The 10,590-nt window shown below is 30.7% G+C and overlaps 2 protein-coding genes across 3 annotated transcripts in view; one reads left to right on the forward strand and one right to left on the reverse strand.

Moving 5' to 3' along the window:
* Window positions 1-1,255, forward strand: part of LOC108691791 (leucine-rich repeat-containing protein C10orf11 homolog) — a 4,612-nt gene extending 3,357 nt beyond the window's left edge. For both annotated transcript variants that reach the window (XM_018199699.1, XM_018199700.1), the window contains exons 6-8: window positions 119-346; window positions 584-971; window positions 1,130-1,255. In XM_018199699.1, the coding sequence (XP_018055188.1) occupies window positions 119-346; window positions 584-971; window positions 1,130-1,209 (696 nt within the window). In that variant the 3' untranslated portion in view covers window positions 1,210-1,255. The remainder of the gene's footprint in view (window positions 1-118; window positions 347-583; window positions 972-1,129) is intronic.
* A 3,383-nt stretch (window positions 1,256-4,638) lies between these two features.
* LOC108691820 overlaps window positions 4,639-10,590 on the reverse strand; it is a 42,142-nt gene continuing 36,190 nt past the window's right edge. The window contains exons 15-17 of the mRNA XM_018199734.1: window positions 10,038-10,270; window positions 6,006-6,217; window positions 4,639-5,197 (exon numbers count right to left, since the gene is read on the reverse strand). Of these exons, the coding sequence (XP_018055223.1) occupies window positions 5,043-5,197; window positions 6,006-6,217; window positions 10,038-10,270 (600 nt within the window). The 3' untranslated portion in view covers window positions 4,639-5,042. The remainder of the gene's footprint in view (window positions 5,198-6,005; window positions 6,218-10,037; window positions 10,271-10,590) is intronic.

Genomic DNA, 10,590 nt, shown 5'->3' on the forward strand with positions numbered 1-10,590 from the left:
ACACACACACACACACACACACACACACACACACACACACACACACACACACACACACACACACATTCTTATTATTATTTTTATATTTTTCTTACTTTTATATTTATAATCGACTTAGGCATGGTATACAGGGCAAAGGGCAGAAAAGATTCCTAATGGTTTGATAAGAGTCATTGATCACGATTGTCTCGGTTTGGATCTCTCCTATAACGAATTGTCAACTATTTCTGGTATAAAGGATTTTGAGCAGCTTCAGGAATTGATTTTGGACAATAACAAGCTCGACAATCTCAAAACATTACCTCATATGCCGACTTTGACCACTCTGAGTCTTAATAATAATAAGGTGCTCTTAAAAAAATATTGAAAAAAGTAATAAAATTTTTATGAAGATTATGTTTTAAAAAAGATTTATGAAATTTCATACAAAAAATTACTAACGATATTTAGTCTTTAAGTTAATTTTAATTCTTTTATTAATTTCTTTTATTAATTTCTTTAACACACTATTTTAATAAATAATTATTAGGGACTTGTATAGTATTTTTTTATATAGAAATCAAATAATAAACTTCGTTTCTAGATATTCAATATCGATAAAGCTCTTGATAAAATACGAGAATGTTGTCCCAACGTGGAGTACGTGAGTCTTCTGGGCAATCCCGGTTGCCCTGATCAATTGACCAATCCAACGTCTACTGATGAAGATGATTATGAGCGTTACAGGCTATATGCTATCCACATTTTACCTCCGAGTCTTCGCTTTCTAGACTCCCGAAGAGTCACTCAGCAGGAGAGATCAAATGCTAACACTCGCGGTAGATATTCCAAGACGATCAAGCTCATCCCGGAATTGATTCGCAAGTACGTACCCAGTTCAACGCAAACCAATAATGAATTTGATGACATATACTTCAACATCCATTACACACCCTTGCCAAGTTCGGTGCGCAATCCTCAAGATCACAAAGGTATATACAGCAATCAAATTATGAAATAAATTGTATAATTGGAAATTATTTTAAAACATTTTTGACACTAACTTTTACTTTTTAAAATTATCCATTATATAAACAAATATAATAAATAAATAAATAGTAAATATAAACTAGTAATACATTTTTTCCAGGTGTATATGGTAAATGTAAATATCGATATTCTGGCAAGAATTCAGAAGGCAACAGGTTCATCTCGAACAACGATCTTTAATCGAGAATTGCATATATATTTCTAAGCGTGGTTTTAAAATATTATATTTTCTAGTCAGATATGATTGATATTAATGAAACATCAACACAAAATTCTTTTCATAACTCTCGATATTAATAAACTTCATTGCCCGCATCTATTGCACGATTAATATTGTATTATCAATACTAACGATAAACATATACATAGAGATTTACCTATACTAGATTTACATATACTAGAAACATACACATATCAAGATTATATTATAATAAAAGTTACATTTTGATATCAGTAATTATTATACTTTAATAGATTATAATTATTTACTTTAAAATGGATACATCTAAATAAATAATGCATAGCTGATAAAAAATATATTTAAAAGCTTATGATATACAGTTTAAAAAAACATTGCGAAATATTTTTAAAAAATGCTCTTAAGAATAAAATAAAAAGTATAAAATTATATAAAATGAAATTGTTTGATTAATTATATATATGATCGTATATTTTTTATGTTACGATGATTCGTATTTTTTATTTTTTTGGATGAATTTTATCATTATTCAATATATATTGATTTAAATTTCTTTCACTTGCAGGACTGATATGATTTCTCTCGATAAGTAACTGATTTATGTTTATAATTTCTTACAGGCATTTATATATTTATAATAAATAAATTATGCGAAATATACGAGTAAACGTATAAAACTTTTATTATCATGTACACCGACGAGCGACATATAAATAAATGTCTGTTTCTCTAAGTTTTTAACATTACATTTCATAACATTAAATGCTAAGTGAACTAACATACGTAAAATAACTTGGAGGCTCTATCGGGGTAGAAAACGCAATGGGTTATCGTAATAAAATCCTCGATTCTCTATTGGTCCGTAAATGCGCACGACATACACTTATCGTAACGACACTAAATTTAGTATTTCAGGAATATCGAAATCTTATATACTACGCATATCTCAAAATTTATATTAATTTAAGACACATATATTGATCCTATGAAGGATAGTTGAATTAAAAAAGAATTCACACAGAAATATGATTTTATTAAATTTACGACTTCGATAAACTTACTCTTTCTACGGAAATTCGGCGCTTCAATTTTCTAAATTTTATCTTTGTTAAATATGTATTTACATTTTTATTTTATTTAAATTTCTTTCAGAATATAAATCAATTTCCTTTTAAAAAATTATATTTGAATTTCTTGACTTAAACATAACTTTCTTTGATTAGAATGAAAATTCGAAAATTATTAAATAAATTTCTTATTTGAAAGATCAATTGCACTTAAAAAAAAAATTATTTTCTCATAATTGAAATTTTTTAATTCATCTATCTTTAGCTCAATCAGGAGCTTACGCATCACACAAATCTCTACGTAACATTAAAGGCAGTTTCACAGTTCCCTTTCGTTAACCCTGTTTTTAGGAAGAGAGACAGAGAGTCTTAAGATAATTACAACGACTTACGATGTTATACTGATAAATAATCGAAGGTATAATAAATCAGTTAAGTACGAGTTCATCAATTCGAACCTTCGATTTATCCTTGAACCTTCGAGAGTCGTCGATACTTATAACACGATCTAGCGGTGCAGCTAGCGCTAAATGCGTAACTGACTGTACCAAATATTATATTAATATTGGATCAGAACATTCGCATTTAACGCTTAACGATATAAAAACAAATCGCCGCTGAACGCACACCGCGAATACGAGCCTTTATAATCGTCCTGAAATTCCCGGAGGAAAAGCTTCTTTAATTTTGGAAATATAATTATGAATGGCGAGTTTCCTTCGGGAATTTCAGCGGCGACGGATTCGATGCTTGCATATATATGTATACATATAAATATAACATCTACAAGAATGCGTTTTCGTTTATGTTGCTCGAGGAAGCGGTCGTATTTAAATCCCTTAAATACACCGTTCCATCATTCGCTCGTTCGTTCGTTCGTTCGTTCACTCGAGAGACTCGCTTGTTCCTACATTGTTACACATTGGAAGCATCTTTCTCTCCAAGAAAGGAAAGTGTCTACAACGTTATTCAGACGTTCCAAACGCTGAGTTTTTGATCATGTCTCGTCCGATTTATTTAGTAAATGAAGAGAAGCAAATGAATGAAGGAAGCGTATCCTACTTTTATAAAAGACCTGAGTTCTCTATCATGTATAAATTATTATCACCATTACTTCTCATTTTTCGGTGAAAATCCATTATGGATTATATGATGTCTTACACGATATTAATCAAATTTTAAAGTTCATAATCTTAAAATGTAAAAATATAACTGCAACCCCGTCATTCATTTGCTTCTTACAAAACTTCTTACGTTCGTAATAATAAATGTAATACTATTACAATCTTTGCAGTAATTATGGACTAAGAGCACGTTTTTGTAAAGTTTAAAAATGTTAAACTATCATTCGTGCCGTTAGATTAATTTTCGGACTTTTTTTTGGTGAGGTAGAATTTCGCGAAATTACGAAATATTTCGTGATTCAACGTTTGGAACTCAACGAGAGTTAATTCATCGTTAACTGCAAAGAGCGCACATATATACGCATACATATGGATACTAATAATTATCTTGCCAATTGTTTTGGACGGACGTCCTTTTGCTTTTATCGTTTCGGACGTTTCAAAAACCTGACAATATTCTTTTAAGAATCTTCGATGCTTTATAATATTGCATGAATTTTAATGACTTACATAATTTATACAACTTTTTTTCTAATCACAATTAAGCGAAAAGAAAAAATTATGAGACGCAAAGACGCAGCTTTCAAAGAAACAAATAAAGTATACTTCGCTTTGTCCTATAATTACTGATATATAGCTATTAATAATAAAAAAAGAATATTTTTTAGAAAAAGAATTGCAATAATATTAAAATTAAATAAATTATAATATAATTTTATCTTGAAAAATATTAAAGAAATTTATTACAATATGAATTCACCACAACATTTAATATTTGGCACGTCAATTGTATTAATGTTATGTTGTTACGAATCGTAACTTTGGATAAAAGAAAATATGTTGAAAAGTAAAAATTATAAATCTAAAAAACGATACGTTTATGATATATTTTTTAGTAAGCAGAAATATTTTATTTATATTTTAAAATACACTTCGAATATATTTCATATTTTCTTAATGAGAATATGCATTTTTTATTTTTTGCAAATATTTTAGCACATACCATATACACATATCCTCTCTTCTCTTCTAAATCATTAAATTTTATCATTTTATTGAGTAAATACAAAATAATGAAAATGATTGTTATATTTTTTTGAATAGCCAAAGCGAAGCAGCCAATAAAATAAGAATAAGAATCTATTTTTAAAAAAATTCATAAAAGCAAGCATCTTGTGCAACATGTTCATTATAAATCAATAAATATTGAAAGGTTTATGAAAGAATTTTACGTAGAGAACACGATTTATATAAAAATCAATAACGGGCAACGTAGAAATAAGAATGGATAGGGAACTGAAAATAATTTAATGCGTACTGTTTACATAATATGAAGTTCGGAACCGATAATGATATATTTCATCAGTCCAAGCTAATCTGGTAAACGATTTTTACGATTGACGGGAATTTTGCAGAGAATTTTTGTCTACATCCATTCAGGAAGATTAGACGAGTTCAAGTCGCTTCCGAAGGCACTGATTCTTCGTTCGCAAATATTTAAGATCACGTCGTAAGCGTGACACTTTTAGATCTATGTACAATCAACTTGAACTAAATTGGTGAACCGTTCATCTCTCGGAAACAAGAACTGGAGAGAGTGGGCGACATTATCACGTTGCTGTTTTAAGTACCGTTGTTTTTCCCATGATTGTGCAAGTTCGGCCTTAATGTTACTGCGCCCTCGACCCAGAAATTTGGCCTTTCGAGCATGTTTTGCCAGAGAGATAACTCACGGCCGGTCGCATCCATCCAATCCACCGATTTCCCATAATGCTTGCCTGAAATGGAGATTTGTGCTTGTATTATTGCCGAAAAAAAATATCTTTATCAAATTTTTAGAACAGGGAATTAATCAATTTAGCGAACTAAATCAAGGAAAATGACATTTTATTAATTAAATTTTCTACGATTAAATTTCGAGAAGTTATTATTTTTCTTATCTGTGTGTGACAAGATATACAATTAATAAATTCAATTTGATTATTAAGGGAATCCTAAAACTATCTGTGTCCATGTCTATATTACCGATTAAATCATAATTTTTGTATAATTAAATATATATATATAATTTGTATAATTACTTTTTCTTTTTTTACAGATTCAAAAATCCTTTTTCAGGATTGAAGTATACGCATTAATACGTGTTTATGGAGTCTATGTTGAGAACAAAAAATTTTTCTTAAGATTTCAATTTTTGAAATTTTTTGTTGTTGCTCGGAATAAATTTCATCTTGCAAAGCACGTAATTTCGTTTTAAGAAAAATATTTTTTCTACACTTTGAATCTTAACCACTCAGTATTGTTCGTTTAAACAATCTGAATCCCACCTTGCACTTATTTTCAACTTACAAGCTATAAAACTTTTTTATCAAGCAAATATTAATCTCAGGTGACAATTGTACCTGCCAGAAAAATTAAATTTTTTTTTCGATCTTCTCGTGAAATTGTTTTTTGCGGGATTTTTTAAATGCATTCTTCAATTCTGTAAAAAAAATTATGCACAGGACGACTTTAGAATTCCCTTAAGAAAATAAATAATCTCAATATATGTATACACAATTTAAAGTAATGATTTTATATAAATACCCGTGCCAAGATTAAATCGAACGCCGCCAAGGAATTCGTTGCTAGCAATTCGATCATGGTCCCAGACTGTTAATTCTAATCCGCGTTCCGCCAATTCTTGTAAACTAACATCCTTATAGATGAACGTATGACCCCAAACTGGTGAGCCGCCAGACCTACGAACGACGCCGGTTTTCTGCTTACCAGATCGTCCTTTGTCGGGAAGCAAATAACTGAAAGAAATTGCAACTTGAAACAATGCAGGTGATGTAAGAATTTTTTTCTAAACTTTAAAAACATCTTTATGACTTAAACAGAGGTGTTAAAACCATTTTTAACTGTAATCATAAGTATACTCTATATATATAATAATAATAATTATTATTATATAGTATTTTGATATACAATATAAAAAATTAAAACATATATCCTAATTTAAAAACAAAAATATCCATTTTTATAAATTGCAACAACAAAAAATCCAAAAAAAAATCAAGACGAATGAGAGTCGCGTGATAGTTAATACGCAATCTTAAATTTTGATTCCAGAAAATAGAATCTTTATGCCAAAAAATAAAAAATAATACGTTTTAGTTCACTTTGGAACCATCCTCAGCAATACAATTTCAAAATATCAATCTCTTTATGTCCAAGAAAAAATTACCATCATATTAACAGATTTCATGTTGTAATCTATTCGAAACATTAAAACAATTATCTTATAAATATTTCGAAACTAGTTTAAAAACAAGTTACAAATTAAAAAACTGGTGACTCACTCTAAAACACATAGAAGGAATTCATTTCGATATTGCATCAAAACCAAAATAAAATTAAAATTTATAATCACTAAAGAGTATGAAGTTAAAAAACATATTGATCGCAGCTAGAAACATGACTAATACATTTAATATCATAAGAAAGACATATCAAGTCAACAAGGAAAATAAAAAGAAAAAATAACAATGTCAATTCATAAACAATAATTTATAAACCGACAAAATGTAACTATTTAATGTCTTTTAATAATTATATATAAATTTGATGTACACCCTCTGTATCTGAGCATAAATTGAGACTACTTTGTTGCACGAATATATGAAGGCACTCAAATATTAAACATTTATTAAGAAAACGCTCTTTATCTAGTATCGTGACATTCTCCCAATCGAAATCATGTTCAAATTTAATCCGATATTTTGTGATCACCGATAGTTGTTACTATTCCGGTTAATACGATGCTCAGCCAATCTAGTTTTAAGTTTTCTTCTTGTCTGTCCAACATAAAAAGCATCGCAGGATTTACATGAGATTTTATACACAACATTTTTTCTCTTTTCTTTTGGGAGTATGTCTTTATGTCCTTCAATCAAACTTTTAATTTATCTAAGCTAGTTTAGTATTAAAGCTAATTATTTAGTATAAAAGCTAATTTAGTATTAAAGGTTTTACTAATTCTTTTGAATTCGTCTGAAATTTTTGAAATATAAGGTATTACAAACCAAGAAGTACAATCCCTCTTGATTTCTTTATTCGATTCTTTTTGTCGTATCATATCTTTATGAATGAGAATTTTTAAATGTGCGTTAATAATATTAAAAATTAAATCAATCAGATAATCATTTTTTAATAATGTACTGATAATGTGTTTTTACCAAAAAAATTTTTTGGTAATATTTAGGGTTCGATAATAAAAACGCTCTATCTGTCATACCTATTATTATGCTTTTTTTTGTGAGATGTGATGATAAAAAATTAAGGTATCTTCCGGAATACGTACGCTTATGGTATCAGTCAAATTCAATTAGATAGTTATTATTAGTAATAGTGATATCCAAAAAATTTATTTTATCGTCGGCAAATTCTAAAATAAATTTTCATCTGTCATGTCTCTTAAAGGTCTCAAGTCAACTAGATTTTTTGTAACTGTCATCGTAACATCATCTACATAACGAAAATAAAACAAAAGTTGAAAATCCAGTCTCTAATGCTTGCTTCCAAATTCCCCATTAAATCGGCTATTATTGGAGAAAGACTTCATAAAAGTAAAATTTTGTTTATAAAATTGCCCATCAAAACTAAAATAAGTTGAATTAAGTACTCTCAATATAAATTTATCTTTCGAGATATTGACCTTATCCCTCACAAAATTCACATCTCACATCTCTTATCAATATTCTTAATAGCCAAATCAATGGGAATATTAATAAACAAGGACACAACATCCATTGAAATTAAGACATATTCAATTTCAAAACGTGTCTCTTTAAGTTTTTTCACTAATTGAAAAATATTATCAATATTGTAAACCGATTTAGGTACATTCTTTGAGATGACATTATGTAAGTTGCCAAGATATATAGAGGACTAGCTATAAATGATATTATTAATCTGAATGGGCAAAAAATTCAATTTATGTATTTTCGATAAAGTACGCTCTCGGGAAAATATCTTCGCTAATGTTTTGACACAAGATAATGTTTTGACATTGAATCATTAGTAAAATTTTTCTTTTTCCATTTTAATAACAGATTTCGGACATCATTAATATTAATATTAGGTGTACGACTTTGCTTCCGCCGTTTTTTTTCCGAAATTCGAGGCTTTATTGTAAAAAACTGGTTATACATTTATGATTCAAAGTATTGTCCATCGCTGGCCACTACTTTCTCCCATCTTTCGGGTAGCGTACGAATCCCACGTCGAAAAAATTGGTCATCTTTTGATTATCCACGAATCGATTCAATTTTTTATTTCTTCATAAGACCGGAAGTGCTGGTCAGCCAGGCCGTGTGCCATTGATCGAAACAAGTGATAGAGGGAGCAACGTCTGGAGAATACGGCGGGTGGGGACTTCCCATTTCAACGTTTCCAAGTATGTCTTGACCACTTTCACAATATGGGATCGAGCATTGTCATGCTGCAAAATCACTTTATCGTGTCTCTCGTTGTATTGCGGCCGTTTGTCTTTCAATGCTCGGCTCAAACGCATCAATTGCGTTCGATACCGATCGCCTGTGACTGTTTCAGTCGGTTTTAACAGTTCATAAGACACTACGTCGAGCGGTCCCACCAAATACAGAGCATGACCTTGGAGCCGTGAATATTCGGTTTGACCATCGACGTGGAAGCATGGCCGGGAACTCCCCATGATTTTCTGCACTTGGGATTATCGTAATGAACCCATTTTTCGTCCCCAGTCACAATGCGATGCAGAAATCCTTTCCGTTTTTGCCTTTCAAGCAGCTGTTCATAAACAAACAAACGCCGTTCAACATCTCTCGGCTTCAATTCGTACGGCACCCAATTTCCTTGCTTCTGAATCATTCCCATGACTTTGAGGCGTTTTGAAATGGTTTGTTGAGTCACTCCCAATGATCGTGCCAATTCTTCTTGATTTTGACACGAGTCTTGCTCAAGTAATGTCTCCAATTCTGCATTTTCGAAAACCTTCTTTCTTCTACCGCTATACCAGTCTTCGACGTCAAAATCTGTTTTTGAAGCGTTGAAACCACTCACGTTCTTTTACTATAATAGCGGCCTCATCATAAGTATTTGAGAGCATTCGATGAGCCTCAGCCGCAGATTTCTTCATATTGAAGCAAAAAATTAAAACCTCCCGCAAATGACGAGAATTTGGCTCGTAAACTGACATTTTCAATCGAGAATAACTTTATGATGCAGACACAAATCGACTAATGTTTCTATGGGGTTATGTTGACAGATGCCCAAGTTTATTGTATGACGTCTATGATCTATTTATTTCGACCACCATTTACCGCTAAAGCCACCTATAGGAAAACGGCGGAAGCAAAGTTGTACACCTAATAGTTAATTTATTAATCGGATCTTTCTTTAATTTGATGTAAGTTTCTTTGTTTTCAAGCATCTGCAAGACTTTAGATTTGTAATCATTATTATTTAATGCAACTGTGACATTTCTCTTATCAGCCTTTGTTTTATAAATTGCACTTATTGTATCATATAATAAAAATATTAATTCATACAATCAAAAGTAAGAAATATTAATACTCAAAATGAGGGGAAGTATACCTCTTACAGAAGGGATCGCAGGTACCCGAGTTTTTGCCGCGCGTCTGCAGATTTCTAGCCTCCTTGACAAGTACATGGAGCGCGCCGCGGCTCCAGTTCTTTTTCGTTTTAGAACTGCTACGTTCCGCACTGCTTTCCCGATCACGTTCTTGCTGCGCCGGATCCGGCGGAACAAACTTTAGACCAACGATCACCTCGCCTTTATATGCAACCGGATCATCAAACGGCTCCGTCTGTAAGCAATATATACGGGACTTGTTGCATTTTTTTTTTAATTACGTAAATGAGACGTCGAAAGATTTATATAGGAGATCAAAATTTATTAGAATTCTTTTTGTAAAAGCCATTGCAATTTTTTGCATTGCAAATTTTTATTGGAGAGAGAGAGGGGGGGGATAATAGGGAGGGATAAGAAAAAGAAAGGATTTTACATACTTATCAAACCTTCATGTAAGCACAAAAAAGTGCGAAATTTAAAAAAGTGCGAACTTTAACTGAGTTCTATTTTATTTATCATTTATAGTTTTTTCTTAATTATAAATTATAATTTAAT

The sequence above is a fragment of the Atta colombica genome, unplaced genomic scaffold (genome assembly GCF_001594045.1).
Source record: "Atta colombica isolate Treedump-2 unplaced genomic scaffold, Acol1.0 scaffold52, whole genome shotgun sequence".
Lineage (NCBI taxonomy): Eukaryota > Metazoa > Arthropoda > Insecta > Hymenoptera > Formicidae > Atta > Atta colombica.